The following is a 22,614-nucleotide window of genomic DNA, read 5'->3' on the forward strand; positions in this document are numbered from 1 at the left end:
GCTGAGCACTCCAAGCTGGTGAAGGGGCTTGTGAAACTACCTCTGTGGTCGGTGCTGGGGCTCTTGGGAAGAATTAGGCCCAGCCGGAGCTCAGTCTGCTGTGTGGACCCTAAGCCTCCACCCGACGCGGGCTCCCTTTCTCCGACTCCCCAGCCACTGGCCTGACCCAGGGACATCTGCACTCACTTGAGCGTCTCAGCCAGGAAGAAACTTTGTTGCCTGTTGTCGTGGTTGGGATTGCTGCTGTACACATCCTGGATCCCCGAGAAGCCGGCTTCGGTCCGGCAGTGTTTCTCCAGGGCCTGGAGGAAGGGAGCAGCCTTAGTGTGGGCAGGAGATGCCCGGTGGCCGGGGCTTTAGCACACAGCTCCCACCTGGGAGTCCAGGCCGGCTCCTTCTCCCAGGATTAGCCAGCCCAGATTGCCCTCGCCCCGTCTGAGTAATTCCCTGGTCTGAGTCTAGTCCAGGCGTCTCCACCTTCCAGGGACCCGGGTGACCGGGCGACCAACACTTTCACCGCAGAGGTGATGAGGTCAAGCATGGTTGCTGGCAATCTGCAGGGGCCACTGGGATCCAGAAAGCAGACCCAGAAGCCTGGAGGTGAGGTCTCTGGGTCAGGGTGGGTGTGTGCTTCCTGTTCTACACAGAAAAGCAGTTTTGTACACTGTAGGGTCGGTGGCCTAGGCATCCTGCTGGGGACGACAGGCCACCTGCTGTGGCTACGGCCACAAAGGGCAAGATGGATCTTTCCTCTTCCCCTGCCACTTGGAAATCTGACTGCAAGAGCATGTTACCGTCTACTTGTAAACTACGTGGTGTGGGGCCTTCACCTTTCTCAAAATCCTCTAACAGGGCAACCCCCTATGTCTATGGGGCTAAACTCGCTTCAGAACCCTGGCACCCCTACAACTAACAAATCTTACTGGGATTGTAGCTTGCCTCGGTGACCTCTTGACCCCAACCTTAGCTATGGTGCTGTGACTCAAGAGGGGGGTACTGCTGAGATGCCTTTGGGGGCCCTTTGTGCCTGCCCCTGCTCTGCGCTACGTCCAACACTGGCCCCCTTCCTGCTCTGGTGATGCACATGAGCACAAAACATTTGGCCTTTGAAGGTCAAGAGCCAGGGCTTCAGGGAAGCAGAAGCCTGGATGGGTCCTAAACGTAAGCAGTCCTCACCCTGAGTGTGGGCAAGGATAGCTTGTCCCCAAAGCAGGTGACTCCTTGCTGGCATGGGCACAGGGTCTTGTGGGAAGAGAGACGGAGGAGGTAGCACCCATCAGAGAATTTTCTGGAAGCACCACACTTGTCTTTGCTGTCCTACCCCTATGTGGTGGTTTGAATAGGAATGGCCGCCTCAGGCTCACATATTTGAATGCTTAGTCCCAGGGAGTGGAACTCTTTGAGAAGGACTAGGAGGTATGGCCTGGTTGGAGGAAGTGTGTCACTAGGGGTGGGCTTTGAGGTTTCAAGAGCCTATGTCAGGCCCAGTCTCTTTTGCTCTCTCATTCATTCATTCATTCATTTATTCTCTCCCCCCCCCCCCCCCCGCTCTGCCTGTGGTTCAGGATGTAGTTCTCATCTACTTCTCTAGTATCGTTCCTGCCACCATGCTTCCTGCCATGATGACCATGGACTAGACCTCTGGAACTGTGAGCAAGCCTCAGGTCAAGGCTTTCTCTTTTCAGAGTTGCCTTGGTCATGCTGCTTCTTCACAGCAGTGGAACAGTGACTAAGACACTCTGGAGGGCCAGGTTTCTAACTAGTGCTCGGGATGGAGAAGACCATGGGGTCTGGGGGATGGCTAGAGACTGAGCAGGGTGAGCTGCTGGATGGCGGCTGGACCTGTTTCAAAAGAGGCTTATCTCAAGCAACTCATCCAGGCTCTGGGGCCAGGGCATAGAAACTAGATGGTGGGGCTGGAGAGATGGCTCAGCAGTTAAGAGCACCGACTGCTCTTCCAGAGGTCCTGAGTTCAATTCCCAGCAACCACATGGTGGCTCACAACCATCTGTAGTAAGGTCTGGTGCCCTCTTCTGGTCATACATGCTGTATACATAATAAATAAATAAATCTTTTTAAAAAAAAAGAAAGAAACTAGATGGTACTGGGGTGCCCTTTGTCCCCAAGGACACACACACTTAGACCCTCCCTAGCAATATCAGCCTTGCCTCAGGGAGGCTTTCCCAGAGCTGCGCTCTTGGTTCCACAGCCTCCTGAACAACTCTACTATCTTATTCCTTGGCCAGAGGCCAGCCTGGCTGCCGTCCTATAGTTCCCGAGGAAGAGGCTTTAAGCCCCGACGGTGGCTTCCCAGGGACACCCACTACCCCCACACTCACCATCACCACCTCCCAGCCCCACTCCCTGTAGATGGGGTCATGCGTCTGCCGCCACAGGTACATGTAGCTCTCTACCACCTCGGGCCGCAGGATGTAGTAGCTCTCGCTCAGCTGTGTGGCCACTGCCTCTCGGCCAGCGTTGAACCAGAAGGCCTCAGGCCCCAGCTTGGTGTCTGTGGGAACAGATGAGCAAGAACCGTCGGAACCCCCACGTCCCGCTTCCGTGGACCCTGTCTCGGATGGACCGGGATGCCTGGTGGGCCGAGGCTGAGTGCTGGTATGGGGTAGGCCTACCAGTTACCTCTTGGGGCTGCACCAAGCTGTGCACAGCCTCCACGGCAAGTTCGCTGAAGCCTGAAGGATTTAGTCGTTTAGAGGGGTGTAGCAGTGCATGCCTAGAACCCCAGCACTCGGGGCAGAAGCAAGTGGATCTCTCTGATTTTGACGTCAGCCTGTTCTACATACTGAGTTATAGGCAAACTAGGGCTACATTTTAGACCCTGATTCAACCCCTCCCATGGAAAAAAAAAAAGTAGAGTTGTAGGACATACCAGGCCCTTTATTGTCCTAATATACCACCAGTCCCTCCATCAATCCCCCGCTTTCTCACACCTACCATCACCCAAGAAAACACCAAGTGGGAGCTACTGGAGGATCAGGGCTGGTCATTGTCAACTAAATCTAGACATATTTGGGAAGAGGGAATCTTAGTTGAGAAACTGTGTCTTTAAGGTTGGCCTGGAGGCAAGTCTGTAGGGTATTGTATTAATTGATGGTTAATGTGGGAGGGCCCAGCCCAAGGGGGGGGGGCAGTGCCATCCCGGACAGGTGGTCCTGGGGTGTATAAGCAGGCTGAGCAGGCCTTGGGCAGAAGCCAGTAAGCAGCTCCCCTCCAAGGTCTCTGCTTCAGCTCCTGCCTCCAGGTTCCTGCCCTGACTTCCCTCAGTGATGGGGCGCCACCCGAGAGCTGTAAGATGACATAAATTCCTCCTCGGGTTGCTTTTGTTCATGGAGTTTTATCACAGAAGTAGCAGCAGCCCTAACAAGGCAGGAGCCCGGGACAGCACCTGCCAAGGCAGAGGGCGCTTGCCTTGTTGGGGTCCAGGTTTGGGGTGTGGGCAGTCTGCTACCCTTTTGTTTTCTGCAGGAACCAACCTGTAAAGCACAGCAGAGCCTCCATTTGTGATTTCAGGGCCTCCACTGGGCCCTTTACATGATCACAATCCTTCATTTTTCTTTCTTTTTTGCTAAGGGCAAGTCTGCTCTCACACATATGGCAACAGGATCAGAGAGGCTGAGCCTTTGACTCAAGGCCACACAGTGAGTCATGGCTGACCTAGGCTGTGTCTGTCCACCCCCCCTCCTGCTTGGCTTTGGCACCCAGGAGGCCCCAGGGGTGGGTGAGGGTCTCCTCGCAGGCCTGTTGGCACTTTGGAGGCTTATCTTCTCAGAAGAGGAGTCAACTGGGCTCAGCCTCCTCACCCCCCGGCCCCCATTCAGTCTTTTCGGATGGCACCGAGGCCCTGCCACCGGGAAACAGTGCTTTTGCCAAGTTCCTAATGGGGCGAGGGAGGCAGTGGCTGTACGGAGGCGGCGGCGGCGGGTGAGCCGGGCTGGTTGGGACAATATGCTCGATTAAGCGGCTGCCTTTTACAGCCCTGGGTGATTGTCCAGACAAACAGCTCTTTATTATTCCTGAGATTTCCCATTTGTTTATGGCCCTGGCCCTCCGTGAAAAGAATGGGAGGCCCGATTTCAGGCCCAGCACGAATATGACTTCCTAGGACCCGCTTGGAACCAGCTTCAGCCCCCAGACGCGTCAAAGCCTCTTCTTGTGGGGCTCCTTGGATGCTGGCTGTGGAATCTGGCGTGGCTCGGGCAGCTGCAGACTGTTCGCCCCCATTGCACAGAGGAGAACACAGAGGCTCAGAGCACAGTGTAGAGCCTCTCATCCATCCAAGGCTAGGACTGTGGCTCAGAGAGGCAGCTCCTGAGACTGGGCAGTACACTTTGAGAGGGGCACAATGGTGCGTGTGCGTGCGTGCGTGCGTGCGTGCGTGCGTGCGTGCGTGTGTGTGTGTGTGTGTGTGTGTGTGTAACTGGATATCAGGGCCTGGATCTCAGCCAGGCCCAGCCACTCACATTTGGAGGGACTTTCCCTAAGCCTGTTCCCCTTCTCTGGGCTGACTGTTTCACCAAGTGTAAACTGAGGCTTGCGGCTCACACCCCTAGCCTATCTGACAGCTTAGGTAAGTGCCAGGTGGATGTGAACAGAGCTCTTAAGCTGGCGGGTGGTCTTGAATCAAAGAGTGGCCAGAGCTGGGGTGAGAGCCGCATGTAGAGGATGGGCAGAGGCGCCCTTGCAGGCAGGGGATTTGCAGGGCTCAGGGGTCAATCTGCCATGGGTGAGGGAGGGAGGACCCTCCTATCCCTGCCTCCCGTGGCACCTTAACCAAGTAAGTCATCACTGAGCCTCAGTTTCCCCACCTGTGCCAGGAGTCGGGGGGTGTCAGTAGTGACACCTCTCAGTGCTGGACACACCACAATCAGTACCAGGCCTGCGCGCCTCTCACTCAAAGTCCAGTAACTTCCCAGGGGAGATGGTAATAAGAGCTCCCCACCCCTCACTGCCCTGCTGCTCTGGCCGGTGCTTCCTGGTGTCTAGCCTGGGTATCGGCTGTTGCTTTCTTCCCCTGCAGGGTTACCTGAGCGGGCGTAGGACTCATGGCATGTTCTGGTGATCTGGGCTGCAAGCTCTCGGTAGTAGGCCCTCTTGTCTTCCTTGGCATCCTCAGCACCAAGGGCGATCATGCCCCCCGAAAAGCAGGCCAGGTGTCCCATCTTGTGATCCAGAATTCCCCCTCGCCACTCAGCAATGTAGGTCAGACCCCCAGGAGAGACATTCAGCAAATAGGTCTCGATGGCCTGAGAGTGAGGAGGAAAACGCAGGGTTGGGGCGGGGGGGGGGGGGGGGGGAGAAAAGGGGAGACTCAGTGAGCCACAAGGAAACAGTGGCAGGCTTGCTTGGCAGGGAGGGCCCTGTTTCCCTGAGCCAGTGTGGGGTCCTGCTGGGAGCTGGGATGTCACACGGGCCTTTTAAATCTACATGTTGTGGCTGGAGAGATGGTTCAGTGGTTAAGAGCCTTGGCTGCTCTTCCAGAGTCCCCAACTCCATTCCCAGAATTCACACGGCAGCTTACAACATCTGTAACTCCAGTTCCAGGGGATCTGACGCCCTCTTCTGGCCTCTGCAGGCATTGCATGCACACGGTACACAGACACACCCATAAAATAAAAATAACAAGTAAATTTGTAAAGGTTAAAAAAAAAATCAATGTTTTAAAGAACACTTAAAAAAGTCTTCACAATGGGACCAGTGAGTTGGCTCTGCAGGTAAAAATGCCTGTTATGCAAACCTGATTCCGAGATTCAGCAGTCATCACAGTGAATAAATAAAGATCAGCAAAGCTTCCCCTCCACCGCACCCTCTGCTAGAAGGGCTTAGCCGGAGGCTGCTGGCCTGGGTAAGGGCTCCAGCATCCAGAAGGCACTGGAGTCCCCAGCCTTCCTGTGGCTAAGCGCCTTTGTGGGAGGGAGGCCCCCCGTGTCTCATCAGAAAATGAATCCCTGCCCCGTCCAGGGCTTCAGCAGCACTTTCTCCCTCTGCTGGGCGTGGGAGGATCAGCTCACCCCCATCACCCACGGGAGCCCCTTCTGCCGGCGCTGCAGGCTCCTTTTAGAAGAAAGGGGCTCCTGAGAAATGACTCATGATGTTGGGGTGCCTTCTGCCAATAGTTGCCGGAACTCTGAAGCTGGGTGTCGTCCACACAGTCTAGAGCTGGCCCTCAATAGGCCCATGAGTCCTGGTTTTAGCTGAATACCCCTGGAAACATTCCTGGCCTTTGTCCCTATTATCCATGCTCATCTAGCTACTTTTTCAAAAAAATTATGCAGTTTTTTTTTAAGTATGACTGCTCTGTCTGTATGTATGCTTGCATACCAGAAGAGAGCAGCAGATCTCACTACAGATGGTTGTGAGCCACCAGGTAGTTGCTGGGAATTGAACTCAGGACCTCTGGAAGAGCAGCTAGTGCTCTTAACCGCTGAGCCATCTCTCCAGCCTCCCCCGCCCCAGTCTACTCTTAAATGAACTGGATCACATCCTAGGCCTTCATGCAACCCCAACAGACTCTTGGCACCATTGGAAGGCGGCTCCACCAGGCCTCAAAGGCACCCTGATCTGGACCCCAAGGAGTGACTGGTTTTCTAGACTGATTCCCGGGCACACATTCTGTAAGTTCAAATCTCTTTTCTATCAGTTCTGCTGTGTGGCACTGGGCAGGTTAAACGCTTTCTCGGTGCCATGTCAGAGTCCCCAACAAATGCTGCCCCTGGGTCTCTGCGGCCCATCCCAGCCTCAGTGGCCTTTTCTCCTTCATGCCCGAGGGCTGGGGACACATGTGGCACACTGTGGATGGGCCTAGCTCTGGGTGCAGAGGTCTCTGTCAAATGCACATGGGGATGACTGTCTGTGACCAACGGTCAGGAAAAGGTAAACTGAGGCTTCGAGACGAAGCTATGGCTGCTCTGCTTGCAGAGTGAGGTCAGAGACATCTCTTGCCTCTGACTGTGCATGCCCTGCCCTGGCTCTGAGCCCTGGAAGCAGCATGCTGTGGCCCTTGGAGGGGTCAGCCCTCTTACGCCCGTCTCCTGCCTCTCCACTTGGAACACGATTACAGTCAGTGCCTCATCCCTCTATCCGAGCGTTGTTGACACAGCCCTCAGCCACCGACCAGGACCTGGCGCCGGAAGCCGGTGCTGGCTTCTGGATCTGTTTTTCCTTTTCCTCTCCTGTCAGGGCCAGGGCTGGGGGGTCTGGCCGGGGGACCCTTGCTGAGTGGCAGATGGGAAAGGGACGGATGAGGTACCTTGCTAGGGTACCAGCTCCACGTGGGGAGCGTGCTGAGGCCTGGAGTGCCACCAGCTGCTAGGCGGGGCTGCTCCAGGCTCAGCCCTGGCTCCTGGGGAGAGTGTGGTCCCCGCAGCTGGTCTGTTAAGGGTCACCGCAGGGGGCAGGCATCTGGGTGAATCCAGGGTCCCAGAACCTACCTGTGTTGGATGTGGTAAAACAGACATAGGGGGAGATGCCAGGATGCCATGCCCCGGGGCTGGGAAACAATACCTTCTAGACTTCCTCCCACAGGCTGGGTGAGTCCCGGGGTGAGTGACGGCCTCCCTGAGGAAACCACAGATCGGTATCTCTGACTGCGCTAGAGACAAGCAGAGGCGTCGAGAGAAGCCCAGGCTTCCTTCTGTGTGTGTTCGTATGTGCATGTTCGTGTCTGCACTGGTGCATGTAATGTGTACGCATATACGTGGAGGCCAGGGGTCAGCCATAGGCGTTTCTCAAGAGCTGTCCACCTTGGTTTTTAGAGGACAGGGTTTCTCACTGGGATCCTGGGCTTGTTGATTAGACCAGCTGGTCGGGGAGACGCCCTTGGGACTCTCACCTCTGCCTCCCCACCATGCTGGCCTCTTTATGGAGGTTCTGGGGAAGAACTCTGGTCCTCGCTCCCGTGCGGCAACCACTTTATAGCCTGAACCATCATCTCCTTAGCCCAAACTAAAGCCTAAAGCCACAAGACATGGTACGGGGAGGGGGGCGGATGCCTGGGCTAGGCTCAAGTCATGGTACAGAGGGGCTGAATTTGGTTGGGGAAGGGGGGTCTGGGTGCCTCTAAGCCACTTCCCACTTTTCTGAAGACTCATTTTGCTCATCTGTAGAATGGAAATGCAAGCTCACACACAGAATGGTGGTGAGGCCTGAAGGAGAGGGCATTGTGACCCAGCTTGGTGCCTGTCCCAGCCAATTCCTTCCCTGTGCCTCTTGGGAAGCCCACCTGAGTTCTCCTGCAGGGACCCAAGTGACTTGCAGCCAGCCAATGCAGCCATGAAGAGCAGGGTTAGCATCAGGTGTGCCCCGGCTCCTGCCTTGGCTCTTGCTGTGGTGTGACTAGGCCTTTTTGTGTCTCGGTTTCATTATCTTTAAGGTGGAGCTGATAAAGGGCCTGAGTAGGAGGTCACAGTGATGAGGCCCTCCTTGGCTTCCTTAAGTGCTCTCCTTTTGTGAGTCTCAAGGGTACATCTCTGGGGTGTCCTGAATCCTATCACCTATCCCAACTGGACCTAGCCTGCAGGGTCCCAGTCCTTGCTCCCACAGGGATCCCTGGGAAGCTCTACAGAATCATCCCTGGGCTATCCCACAGATTCTGGTGCCATCAATGGGGTACAGCCTGGGAAGGGGTCTGAGTCTCCTAAGTGATTCCAACATGCCAGCAAGGATGAGGACCACTAGAATATTCTTCAAAGCCCCAGACCTGCCAGAGGCCTGCCCTTCACTCAGGGTCTACAGCCCCAGGCTCCTTAGAGAAGATCAAATGTGGGAGCGGAGTTCTCTCTGCTCAGCCATGCTTTCTGAGGCTCCCAGACTGCTTAATAATTCATGGCCATCTCTCCCCTTGAAGCTGCAGCCACAGTGTGCCCTAAGGGCCGGGAGACAGTTACACTCGTTAACTTCATGTTTACTCTGTGGAGAGCTGAAGGAAGAGAAGAAAGGGATCCTCCTACAGGCGACGCTGGCCAAGGCCAAGGGCAGACAGGGCCAAGAGGGAGTGAGCTGAGCTGCGCTGCGTCATGACAGAGCTTGGCACCAGGGAGCCGGGCAGGGTCCATAGCTGAAGAGGCCCATGGCTCCACCAGTCTGTCTCAGTATGCACTACCATTTCCAGGCAGACTTAGGCCATCAAATGGTGCTTAGAGACCATCCATCTACCCATCATGCATCTATCCAAATGTTCCCATCAATCTAACTCCTCCCCCAACAGGTCCATCTATCTGCTCACATTAATTCACCCATCTCCTGTTCATCTCTTCATCAATCCTCCATCCATTCATATCTAAATCCACCCATCTACCCATCAACTTGTCCATGCATGCATCTGTCTATTCAACTGTTCACATCAATCTGTCTGCCCATCCACCCATCTACTCAGCTATCCATTGGTCCATCTATCTATCCATCCATCCACCCACCAACTCTTCTACCTATCTATTCATCTGTCCATTGGTCTATCTATCTATCTACCCATCCACCCACTAACTCATTCATGCATCTGTTCAACTGTTTGAAGTGTTCATATCAATCTATTCATACATCCACCCACCCATCTATCTATCAGGCCAACCACCCATTTGTCTACCCATCTACCCATTTCCTCTATCCATCTGGCTGCCCATACCAATCCATCCATCCACTCACATGTCCAACCATCCATCCATCCATCCATCCATCCATCCATCCATCCATCCACCCACCCAATTGTTCACATTTGTCCACACATCCATATACCCACTTATATATCTCCATCCATCCATCTGTCCATCTATCTATCCAACTACTTATATCAATCTGCCAATTCACACATCCATCCCTCAATCCCTCAACACAATTGTTCACATCTATCCACCCACAAACCCATTCATCCAGTCACCCACTCATTCTTCTTATCCATCACTCAGAACCTACTTGTTCATATAACAGCTACTGTGTGCCTACCAATGCCAGTCTGCTTCAGGAGTGAGGCTTGTATTTGGGGAAGATCAGCAAGGATTAGGTGAGCAAATGTTTGTAAGCAATCATTTCAGATTCTGTTACAAGTGAAGAGAATAAGCCTGGGTGTGTGATATAGAGGCTGGGAAGGTCGTTTCAGCAGCATGAGAGAAGAGTGGCCAGTCTAAAGGACCTGGCTTTTGAATGGTGTTCTGGGTAGAGGGTCAGCATGTACAAAGGCCCTGAGGTGGGGATGGTCTAGTGCACCCGAGGAAGCAGAGGGGCAAGAGTGAGGTGACGCAGTCCTGGTGATTGACAGGGTCCCAATCAGGTAGGACCCAGTGGGTGAAGGAGGGGGTCATGATTAACTCCAGGAGTAAGGGGAGGGGGCGAGGGGAGGAGCCAGCATCTCCAGCCCCATGGCTACTGTGTGCAGAACTGATTTAGAGGCAGGGCAGAGGGGAACAGGAGCTCACATTACAGAACATGAGGTGGTGTTCCAGAGCAAGGCAATGGGACAAGGAATCCAACTAACTTCATGGGGAAACTGAGGCCCAGAGCCTTCTCCATGCTTTTTCTTTTTCTTATAAAATCTTTTAAGATTTATTATTATTATTATTATTATTATTATTATTTTGTTTTTTGAGATAGGCTTTCTCTGTGTAACAGCTCTGGTTGTCCTGGAACTCCCTTCGTAGATCAGGCTGGCCTCAAACTCACAGAGATCTACCTGCCTCTGCTCCTGAGTGCTGGGATTAAAGGCGTGCGCCACTACCGCCCGGCTAGATTTATTATTTTTACTTTATGTGTATGAGTGTTTTGCCTGCATGTATGTCTGTGTATCATATGCATGCCTGGTGCCCAGAGAAGTCAGAGGAGGGCATTAGATCCCCTGGAACAGACAGTTGTGAGCCACCACGTGGGTGCTGGGAATTGAACCCAGATCCTCTGTAAGAGCAGCCAGTGCTCCTAACCACTGAGCCGAAACTCCAGCCCCTGCTTTTCCATCTACTTCTACCTACTGGGTTCGAAGGCATCCATAGCTCTAGTTAGCCAACTCCCTTGTCTGGTCTAAATATTCCTCTTAGGCGGGACTCACTCCAGCCTGACACCTTCTTCACTCCACACCCCATGAAGAGACCAGCAGCAGCACTAACTCTGCTGGCTCAGTGCTGTGTGGCCTTGGGCAAGTGTCCTCCCCTCTCTGGATCTTGGCTTGCATCCACATGGGGAGAACAAGCAGAGAAGTAGTGCCTGCCCCACACAGCCTGGATGCCACTCTCTCCCTGCCCAAGTGTCACCGCTGGTTTACAGGATGACAGCTGAAGCTCTGGCCTGGAGCCCCAAGGGCTCCTGGCTGCCATGCGGGCTTTGACACATTAGCTGAGGCCCGGAGACTGTTGGGGGAGGGCTTCAACTAAGCTTCCTAAATCGGGCTGTCGCTTCCTATGAGGCCTTGGACAAATGGCCTGACCTGCCTGAGCCCGGGTTTCTGAGCGTGGGGGAGGAACACACAGATGTCCCCAGGGAGGTGTGTGAAGTGCGGCTGGGGAGGCCTGTCCTGTCACTCCCTGCCCATTCAGTGGCCTCTCCCGGCATGCAGGGCTCTGAGGACTGGTGGCTGCCCACCCGGCAGGCGGCAGGAAACGTCTCTTACCTGCAAGGCTTCGTAGTACATATTTTTAGCCTCCAAATCTGTTTTGTCAGACATCAACCAGGACTTGATCAAATACTCATAAAAACTGTCCCCAAGTCCTCCAACCGAGACGTGGTCTGCAAGGTAAAGATGACAAGAAGGATTAGCACAGCCATCATTGGCCAGGTTCAGATGCTGACCTCCACGGCCTGAACTGGGCTTGGGGTGCAGACAGCATCTGCTCAGCTGCCACCCAGTCCAACTTGGGTGGGCTGAAGGGACCTGAGCGGGAACCAGGACCCCCTGAGGCAGGCATCCTGTATCCACGCACAGGGTCCTCGGGGGCATAGTCCATCTGGCCTTAGCAGGATGATGACGAGGACCCTGGTTATTAATTGTAAAGGGCTGATTTTCTTTTAAAAATCACTTGAGATTTAAGAATGGATGAAGAACACCTATTCTGTAGTAAAGTTATTGGACTAGAAATCGAAAAAGGGCAGCCATGCACAGGGCTCCTTCCCAAGGCTCTGCCGGCTCATGCTTGGAGTTCCTCTCAGTCTGTGTTTTTCTTTTTTTTTAATTACAAATTTATAATTTAATAAAATACTAGGAAATATATAATAATGCATATACATACATATGCATGTCTACGTGTATGTGTGTGTGTGTGTATCTCTACATTCGGTGGCAGACCGTTCACAGGTATGACTGCCACCTGAAGAACCCAGCAGTGAATGTTGGCCCTTCAGAAGATGCTGGGAAAGTGGAGTGAGATGAGTCACAGGTCAGACCCCAGCCACAGAGCACCCTAGGAAAACTTAGTTGATTTGTGCAGATCAAGGTGATGGGAGCCGGAAGGGAGGGTTGAGATCCCTCTCTGTCTGGGGATGGTGGGCAGTGGTGTGGTGTGTTTGTGTGATATGTATGTTGTTTGTGTGTGTGTGTGTGTGTGTGTGTATGTGTGGTATGTATGTTGTTTGTATGTATGTATATATATGGTGTATGTGTCGTTTTGTGCACATTTGTGTGTATGCATGGATCTGTGTGGTATATGTTTGTTGTGTGTATATGTGTGGTGTGACGTTTGTGTAGGTCTATGTGATGTGTTTGTGTGTATGTGTGGTGTGTGTTTTGGCTGTGTTTATGTATGGGTATATGTTGTATATGTATGTTTGTGTAGGTCTGTGTGGTATGTTTGTGTATATGTGTGAGTCTATGGTGTAAATCAGTATGTATGGTGTGTTTGTGTATGTCTGTGTGGCATATGTCTGTATATATGTATATGTATCTGGTATGGGTATATATATATATGTTTGGTGTATTTGTGTATGTGTGTGTGACTGTGGTGTGTGTGTGTGGTGTGTTTGTATATATGCATGTGTAGTATATGTTTGTGTGTGGTGTGTTTGTGTATATGTGTGGGTCTGTGTGGCATATGTCCATATGTATGTGTGTGGTATGTCTGTTTATATAGATTTGTGTGGTTTATGTTTTTGTGTCTGGTGTGTGTCTGTGTGTGGTGTGTTTGTGCTTATATGTGGGTCTATGTGGCATATGTCTGTGTGTATATATGTAAGTGTGTATGTGTTTTGTATGTTTGTATATATTTGTGGGTTCATGTGGCATATGTCTGTATGTCTGTGTGTGGTGTGTTTGTGCATATGCGTGGGTCCATGTGGCATATGTCTGTGTGTGGTATGTTTGTGTATATTTGTGGGTCCATGTGTCTGTGTGTGGTGTGTTTGTGCATATGCGTGGGTCCATGTGGCATATGTCTGTGTGTGTTGTGTGTGTTTGCAGTCTGGTGGATTATCCTGGGCACAGTCTACACTGCAGGTAGGGCTGGGTCCCCTGAGAGGCTGAGGTGTGAGGAGAGGGAGAAACAGACGGGAGCAAAGACTGGGGGACCTGAGCTGTGGCCCTAACCTTTTCCTCTTCACCTGCCGTCTGTGGCAAATGTGTGAGTAGTGTCCTGAGCATGCTCCTCCGGGCCACTCTGAGAATCCGGGGGGGGGGGGGGGGGGGGGGGGGGGGGGCGGCGGGGAATCAGTGGGAATGGGCTCAGCTTAGGCAAGGTGGGAGTGGGGTAGCTGCTAAAAAGATACAATCACACCAACAGAGCCCAAGCAAGTCCAGAGAACCTGAGATGACCTGGGGCAGAAGCCAGCAGGAGGCAGCCCTGACAGGCCAGCAGGCCCAGCCTTCCCACTGCTCTCCAGCAGGCCACTGACTCATCCGTTATTAGCATGGAATAGTCTCACACACGTGACCGACTGCCCACACATCCTGGAAAGAAAACGATTCCCTGGGCGGTGGGAGAGGTGGTGATCACAAGATCACAAGCCACCTTGGGCCTCCTCGGTGTGTGTGTGTGTGTGTGTGTGTGTGTGTGTGTGTGTGTGTGCGCGCTGGCCACCCCAGGCTGCCAGGCCCCACTCCAGGCTGTACACTGTTCTCTTTTTTTGGTTTTTCAAGACAGGCTTTCTCTGTGTAGCTTTGTGCCTTTCCTGGAACTCACTTGGTAGCCCAGGCTGGCCTCAAACTCACAGAGATTTGCCTGCCTCTGCCTCTCGAGTGCTGGGATTAAAGGTTTGCGCCACCACCTCCCTGTACACTGTTCTTAAGCCCTTGACCTCTGTGGTCATAACCTTAAGCCCTTGCTCTCCATGGTCATAGTGTCTCCTCATTGGACGTGTGTTTTGATTGAGAATTTCACATTCCGTGATTGTTAAGAGGCTGCATGTGGTGAGGGCATCATGACAAAATTCTTAGGTGGAATTCCTGGGCCTCTGTGCCTGCTGATGGGAGAGGCTCATGGCAGAGGCTTGGCTGGGGAGAAAAGGCCTTGGCAGATGCCGTCTGGAGTCTCTGTTGGCTGGTCAGGCCCTGTTTGAATTTGCTTTCTTTTGGGATGACCTAGATCTCCTTTGGAGGATTCCTGCAGCTTTGACAGCCACGCCCAAGCGCCTTCCTGGTTGTACATAATGAATTCACCCACTCTCTTCTTCACCGGAAACCAAGACTCAGAGGGACTGAGAAGGGGTGAGGATGTACCTCAACTGGAAGACAGACAGACAGATGGACACACAAGGATGTAGCTCAACTGGAAGACAGGCAGACACGGACGGACAGACAGACAGACAGACATGCATGCACATGAGGATGTAGCACAAGCAGAAGACACACACAGACACACACACACAGACACACACACACAGACACACACACACATACATACATACACACACACATACACACATGAGGATGGATGTAGCACAACTGGAAGTCAGACACGGACAGACAGACACATACATACACAGAGGGGGGGGAGAGGGAGAGGGAGCACACTAGAAGACAGACAGACAGACACAGACAGACAGACACAGACACACACACAGAGTTCCTGCTGAGTGACCGTATGGCTGAGCCATAGAGATGAGGCCAGAGTGGAGCAGCAGCTTGCCTCTCTCAGAGCCTGGCCCCTCTAGTGTGAGCACAGCAGGGAGACGGATCAACTCTGCATCCCATTCTGTATCAGTGGGTGGGACCTGGGCATGATGCCCACGGGTGACTGACAGCTATGTGGCTGACACACTTGTCATCTCAGCACTTGATGCAGAGGCAGGAGGATCAAGAGTTCACGGCCAGCCTTGGCTACCTAACAAGTTTGATGCCTGGGCTACCTGAAGACCTTGTCTCAAATAAAGAACAGCTAGGCCTGGTGGCGCACACCTTTAATTCTGGCACTTTGGAGGCAGAGTTAGGCAGATCTCTGAGTCTGAGACCAGCCTGATATATAAGCGAGTTCTGGGACAGCCAGGGTTAATTCTTCAAACAAAGAAAGCTGAAAAACCTGGTACTGATTCGGGTAAGTTTAAGACATGGTGATGAGAGAGAGGCTTTCAGATCACTGCCTAGTTTGGCCCTGCCTAAAATTTTGTCTAAATCAAAGCTGGAAGTGGAAAGCCAGATCAAAGTGGCCGGGGGATGTCACAGGGCCGTTCCTTAGTCACTTCTGAGTGACAGCTCTAAGTGGGACATTCCTGGGAGTCTGGGGAACACAGAGGAGGGAGCAGCAGAGGACATGACGTGAGAGGCTCTGTGAGAGACGGACGCTGCAGTGGTCTTAATGGCTGCAGCTCTCCGGAGAAACGGCTCAGTGGTTAAGAGCACTGGGTGCTTCTCCAGAGGACCAGGGTTCAGTTCTCAGCACCCACATGGGAGCGCACAACTGTCTGTAACTCCAGTTCCAGGGGATCCATGGCACCAGGCATGGTGCGTGCACACACACACGCACGCACGCACGCACGCACGCACGCACGCACGCACGCGCACGCGTGCGCACACACACACACATGCAAATATCCATACACATAAAATAAAATAAATAAATCTTTAAAAAAAAGAATCAGAATGACCCCCATAGACTCAGGTGTTTGAATGCTTGGTCCCTGGGGAGTGGCATTACAGGGGGTGTGGCCTTGTTGGAGTAGGTGTGGCCTTTGTTGGAGTGGGTGTGGCCTTTGTTGGAGTGGGTGTGGTCTTGTTGGAGTGGGTGCGGTCTTGTTGGAGTGGGTGTGATCTTGTTGGAGTGGGTGCGGTCTTGTTGGAGGAAGTGTGTCACTGTAAAGGCAGGCTTTGAGGTCTCATATATGCTCAAGCCATGCCCAGTGTGGTACAGTCTCTTTCTGCTGCCCGTGGATCCAGATGTGGAACTCTCACTTTCTTCTCCAGCACCATGGCTGCCTGCACGCTGCCATGCTCCTCGCCATGATGATAACGGACTAAACCTCTCAAACTGTAATCCAGCCCCAGTTAAATGTTTTCCTTTATGAGAGTTGCTGTGGTCATGGTGTCTCTCCACAGCAATAAAAACCCTAACTAAGGCAGATGCTAAGAATGCTGGGAGGAGTCGGATCGGATACGCAGTTCCTGGCTTGTCCAGGCAGGTGAATTCAGGAGCTGGTGCCAGTCTCTGGCTCCCGGCCAGCGCCCACTCGGGCTCAGGAAGCCGGACTCGGAAATCATGGGATGAGGGCAACGATGCCGGTACTCACGCTGCACCCAGTTCCCGCTCACTGGGCTCAGGAAGTTGGGGTAGAGGCCGAAGGGCTTGTCAATCTCCCTGAGGACCTTGCGGATGTTTCTGACCTGTGGGAAACACCAGGCACAGTTACTTTCCTGAAGAAGGCACTCAGTTCCCACCCACGAGGACTGAGCAAATGGTTCGGATGCACATGGGGCTTGAAGCTTTCCCGTGTGTAGGGGGGACAGTGAAAGAACCACAGGCTGTGTGTGCCCGCGCAGAGCATGGTGGGATGTGGCCAGGTGGGGCCTGACCCACCAGCCCTCTGCTGACGGCTCCGCCCGGGACAGTGCCGCCCCTGGGTAGACCACTCTGAGCGCTAGGGTTACAGGCAGGCAAGACCACATTTTTGAGTGCTGTGGATCAAACCCAGGGCTTCCTGCATCTTAGGCAAACACCGCTGTTAGAGCTCTATCTCCGATCCAGTGATGTGCATGTGGTGAGCGGGGGCTTTAATCAAGTTTCTCTGAGCCTTGGGCCCGTGTTCCTTACCCTGCCTGGAACAGCCATTGAGTCCAGTACAGACCCAGAGGGTGAGCACACGGTGACACATAGTCGAGGCTGGGCGTGCAGCAACACCCCCGCCCGAGGCTGCACGGTGAGAGACACAACTGAGGACTTCTTCCAGCTCTCTGCTAGAATGGGGCCCTCAGGGAGAGCAGGTCCCCAGAATGGGGCCCTCAGGGAGAGCAGGTCCTCAGGACCACACTGCAGCCTGCTCGCCCATGAATTGGCACGGCAGGGGCAGCGTCTGGGAAGTTGACTGTCAGCCTTCCTGTTCTTCAGAGACATAGAGAGGAAGAGTCTTGGGCCTGACTTACACTTCCCTGTCCCGGTGGGGCCCAGGGAAACGGGCTGTATTCGCTACCCTGGGGGGTGCAAGGCGCTGTGAGAATTTGGGCCCATTTGTTGACTGCTAATAATCTCCTCCCCGTGGGAGGCGTGACCAGGGCCTGAAAATAGCTTCAGTATGCAAATGGAGAGGGATAGAGGGACGGGAAGTCTGGAGATGCACCTGCAGCTGGCTAAACCGATCTGCCCAGGGAAGAAAAGGCTGGAAAGTTCCTGGTCCAGTTCTCTCCTGTCTGTCTCATTGCTGGCTGCCCTGGGCAGGTTACTTAGCCTCTCTGGTCCATTCCACCCTCTACCTCTCAGTTAGATAGGGTTGGCAGAACCTCCCCCCCCCCGGGGGGGGGGGCTGAGGCTTAATATAAAATATGCCCGGGACATGGCAAGGGTCAGTGTGCACCCACGGGACCCTTTCCTGAGCTGGCCTGGGCTTTCCAGGGGAATCCGGCTGGAAGGTCATGAGAACAGAAAGCCTGGCCTGGGCAAAGGGTCAGAGAGCATGGCATTGGGCTGTGAGATTAGACTCATCTGAGAGGGACAGCTGACCACACCCTGGACCGGTAAGGATAGAGTGACAAGTCAGAGACACCAATAAGAGGGTGGGAAGCTTGTCCTGACCTTCTCTACCCTGGTGGAGTCCCACTTCAAGGACACAGTGGTCCCAAACTTTAACGAGCACTGGGTTTCATGGGAGCATGCAGACTCCGGGGCCTGGGGCAAGTCTGTTTCCTTCCAGCTGTGTGGGTGGTGGATGTGCTCGGGGAACAGCTGGCGACACAAGAGAGCGCCACCAGGGAGAGACGTGAAGCCATCTCAGAAAGATAGCAGGACCCCCAAATGCTGTTGGGGGGGGGGGGAGCGCTGAACGGGGCCTGTGTACACTGCCTTCCTTTGGATTCAGGATTGGCTCTGATTCCAGACATTTCCTTGGCTGTAGCCCTTCCAGAGAGCTTCCCAGAGCCGGGTACAGACAACTGTCAGGACTGGGCAGTGATCTGGACGCCACTTCTCAGCACCCACGTAGCCTTGGGCAGCCGAGAGCAGCAATAAGGAACCACTCTGTCAGTATGAGCCAGACAGGCACCTGGGAGGGAAAGGCAGGCAGATCTCACACAGAGAAAAGCTAAATGTCCCTGGAAAGGGTACATGTGCACACCACCGCCTGTTCCTGCCAGTATGAGGAGCCTGGCTCACTCACAGTCTCCAGATTTCACAGCTCACAGATCTGCCACCAGCCAATGCGCCAGCACAAACCTCCCTGGCAGAGTTCTGGTGGCTTCTGTTCCCCTCCCTGCAACCTGGCATTGGGCACAGTTGGTTCTTCCACCAGGAACCACCCTGAGAATGGTGTTTGGGGGTCCTGTACATCCTGACTGCAGACACTTGCCCTCTGCCCCTCTGCTGTGGTGTGAGGGACCTGCCTGGGGAGAGAGCGAGGGGAAGCTCACCTTTTCTGCAAAGACCGGGTTGCCAGAGAGTTCAGTGAGGTGCAAAAATTCCAAGTGCAGGGATCCAAACTCAGCCAGGATGCTGCTGCTGCCCGCGGTGGCCCAGCCCCAGCTACCGCTGAAAAGACATCAGCTGCGTCACCCTGCTGGCTCCTTGGCTGAGATGCGCAGTGGCTAAGGTACAGGGTGATGTCTGCTGTGTGCTAGACACCTCAGTTAATCCTCCTGGGCCCTCGCTATGTGGATGGCGCTGGGGCTGGTGAGGGGACGGAACTTAGTGAAGGTGATTTGAACCCACGCCAGTCTTTGTTCCTACCAAGCAGCTCTAGAATGTTCGGGGCTCAAGGCATGACACAGACAGATATGGTGAAATCTGCAGGTGATGCCGATGGTGTGGTCAGGAGCCATGAAGGCCCCACGGGACACTCAGTGGCCATCTTTGGGTTTGAAGAGGGCAGTTCTAAGCAGAGACACCCCCCATGCACACGCATACACTTTTGCCTTTCCCTCTACTGAAGGTCATATAATAGCCCCAGCCTGGAGTTTCTTGGAACCTACAAGGTGTGACCACAACCCTAGAACTGCAGGACCCAAGGGAACTGGAGGTTAGAAGGGGCCCTCCCAGCCAATGCTAGTGCCCCGTGAGACTGCACGTCTCACAGCACATCAGTCGCGTTCTCCGTCCTGTGCTCAATGGAGGCTCTGATGACCACTTTGGGGTCCAGCGCTCTAGGAGTAAACCTCAGCGCCAGCACACGCATTATCCCCCCACTTTCCCTGCTAGAGACAAAGACTCTGGCCCACAGTCAGGTCCCTCCTGCCAGAGTCACCAGTCTGTGCGGCAGCTGGGCCCAAAGGAAGCTGAGCTGAGCCAGCCCCGGGGGAGGCCGTTGCCCGCACCACTCTGCCCTGTGAGGGGGTACTTTCCAGCCCCCCCACCTGCCGCGCCCTGGAACCAGGTGTAGGGTCCAGCGCCACTTAGCTGGGGCCCCCCAGGCAAGTCCCTGTGTGCCTCAGTTTCCCTATCTGTATAACAGAACGAGGACAACTGCCCTTGCCTCCCAGCCTCTGGCTTTTGTGAAGACTTGGTCCTGAGTGAGGATGGCAGGTAGGCAAGAGGCTGCCTCTCCATATGGTCCAGATTCCATACACATATCCCATGGGATATTTATGACTGCAGAGGAACAGACATTCTGTGGAGAGTTAGTTGGGATGGGGGAGGGTGGGTCAGTGCAGTGACTGTCTCCCCTGGACAGGTTGTGGGGTGGCTGTGGTGCCTTTTGGAGGCCCCTCTGCTCTCCTGCTGCCTAGGAACCGGCTGCTGTCCATCCGTCTCCAGATGGAGAAGACTTGGGAAGGCAGTGTGGGGTGGGGAGGTGCCCAGGGGCCACACTTCTGTTGGTGCAGGCCCGGGGCCTCAATGTCCACTCTGAGCTCTGCTCTTGCTCAGCAAGGGTCTTCCTGGAAAGCAGGGGAGCTGAGGTGAGTCCCAGCTCCTGGAAGCAGATGGAGGACTGTGACTTCCACCAATGTAGAGACCGCCACACCCCTTGTCCTGTCTCTGTCCCCTTGTGCATTTCTAGGCTCAGGCTGGGCAGGTTGCTGTCTGGGGAGCCACTAGGTCAAGCTGGCCGCTCCAGGGAGTGACTTCACCTTGTACCGGAAGCTCACAGGCATGGTTAACCCCAGTACTCGAAGGAGGAAGCAGGTTGTCAAGGGAGTGATGTGCTCATAACCAGGCCTTCTGGTTTCACATCCCTCCCCCCCCAACGCACCTCATGCTCCCCAGAGGCAATAAGGGGGTCCGCCAGATTAAGTGAGCCTTCTTCCTGCAGCTGGGGAGCTTGGAGGGCCTCCTGTGATGTCAACTGATGCTTCATAAGTTAAAAATAAAAAGCCCCAGTCCCTGGTTAGCTTTCTTCCTTCTTTCTAGGCAACCTCTCACTATTAGCTCTGGCTGTCCTGGATCTCGCTCTGTAGCCCAGGCTGGCCTCGAACTCACAGAGATCCGCCTGCCTCTGCCTCCCGAGTGCTGGGATTAAAGGCGTGCGCCACACTCCCTCCCGTCTTCTAGTAGGTTTTGTCCTCACTGTCCACACACGGGCCTCTCCGTTCTCTCTCCCGCCTCTCACAGTCACAGCCCAGAGGCTTCGGGCAGTAGGGAGGATGGCAGTGGGGGACATTTTGTCGCTCTCTGCCTGGCTTCTGGCTTTCTCTATGCCCCAGACCAAGTGCCCTAGGAGAGTTCCACCGCTTCGCCAGAGCTCAGCTTCCTCCTTCCTGAAACCCAGGCACTCAGCCTCACAGAGTTATTGTGAGGCCTCAATCATGCACCTGACTGTCATTTTTATCAGCATGTAATTGTGCATATGTAGGTGACAATAAACCTCTAATGGCAGCCAGGTGGCTTTGGTGACTTATTTCACTTTCACCTCCGACTCTATTAGCAGATACTGTGATCTTCATTTCCTGGGTGGGAATACTTAGGTTCAGAAAGGGGGAGACACCTTTTCAAGGTCACACAGCACATGGTAGAACTGAATCCAAATCCAAATCTTAGGTACTGGATGCACCCACAGCATGCTTTGAGCAGCATCCTGGAAGGAGAGGGTCCTTCGAATAACTCTGTGAGCCAATGAACCAACAATGAGATCGGCCCTCCTCTCCTCTCCTCTCCTCTCCCCTCCTCTCCTCTCCCCTGGCCAGGCTCCCTGCTCCACAGTACCCCTTGCTACCTGGTTAAACCTCCTGTGTACGGTGCAATTGTTACAGCCAGAGCTGAGCTCCAAGCCTGACTTTACTTGGTTGCTGTGTGACCTCGGGAATGTTACTGCACTTCTCTGAGCTTCACTTTCTTTCCTGGCAAAATCAGGTCCCAGTGGTTAGAAGGGAAGGTTCTCTGTTGTGTGCTCACAGAGTGCCTGACCCACTGTGGGCACCAAAGCTGTTGGTAATTATGTAGGTGTGTACAGGCATGTTTAGAGGGAGCACACCCACATGAAGGTACATTTGTATGAATGTACAAGTCCATGTATGGATTTGAGAATAGCATGACAAGGACCAGTTTGAATATCTGAGCCCTTACTAGTGGCATGGGCAGGAGCAGGAGTGTTTTGTGCAGGTGTGTACATGTATGTGCACGCTTACGCATGTGTGCGTGCCAGTGACAGACTGATCCAGTCAGAGGTCCCTGGGTTGGCCACAGTCACTGTCTCCCGCACAGAGGTGAGCACCCACCTCCACGCTGGCCAGTGGCACTCATCTAGCCCTCTGGCTGCCCGGAACCAGGCCTGCTGAACACTAGAGGAACAGCAGGCTAGCTCCAGCCCTCTGCTGGGTCATCTCTGAGGAGCGTTCGCAGCACACGTGGCCGCTGCGTCCTTGCTACCCTCCCATTTTTAGCAATCACTTATTTCCCAGAATATGAAAGTGAGCGATGCCAGGAAATATGCACGTGCAGCATATCTCGATGGCGAGCAAGCAGCCTAAAAATATCCACGCCTGTGCCAGCAATCCCAGAGCCTGTGTAGGACCAGGCTCCATGCGGGGGCCACAGGTGAGCCGGGAGGCTAGGGGCTGCAGCAGAGCGAGGGGCCCTGAGGGCTGTGCCCAGACCCCGTAAGGGTGTGGGTCACTTCTGTCTTGCG

General features: G+C 54.0%; 1 protein-coding gene across 2 annotated transcripts in view; it reads right to left on the reverse strand.

Annotated features, from left to right (window-relative positions):
- Man1c1 (mannosidase alpha class 1C member 1) overlaps positions 1 to 22,614 on the reverse strand; it is a 148,030-nt gene that overhangs the window by 1,148 nt on the left and 124,268 nt on the right. For both annotated transcript variants that reach the window (XM_028875470.2, XM_037203060.1), the window contains exons 6-11: positions 18,968 to 19,085; positions 16,642 to 16,735; positions 11,606 to 11,721; positions 5,045 to 5,264; positions 2,340 to 2,512; positions 187 to 302 (exon numbers count right to left, since the gene is read on the reverse strand). In XM_028875470.2, the coding sequence (XP_028731303.1) occupies positions 187 to 302; positions 2,340 to 2,512; positions 5,045 to 5,264; positions 11,606 to 11,721; positions 16,642 to 16,735; positions 18,968 to 19,085 (837 nt within the window). The remainder of the gene's footprint in view (positions 1 to 186; positions 303 to 2,339; positions 2,513 to 5,044; positions 5,265 to 11,605; positions 11,722 to 16,641; positions 16,736 to 18,967; positions 19,086 to 22,614) is intronic.

This window comes from Peromyscus leucopus, chromosome 2 (assembly GCF_004664715.2).
Source record: "Peromyscus leucopus breed LL Stock chromosome 2, UCI_PerLeu_2.1, whole genome shotgun sequence".
NCBI lineage: Eukaryota > Metazoa > Chordata > Mammalia > Rodentia > Cricetidae > Peromyscus > Peromyscus leucopus.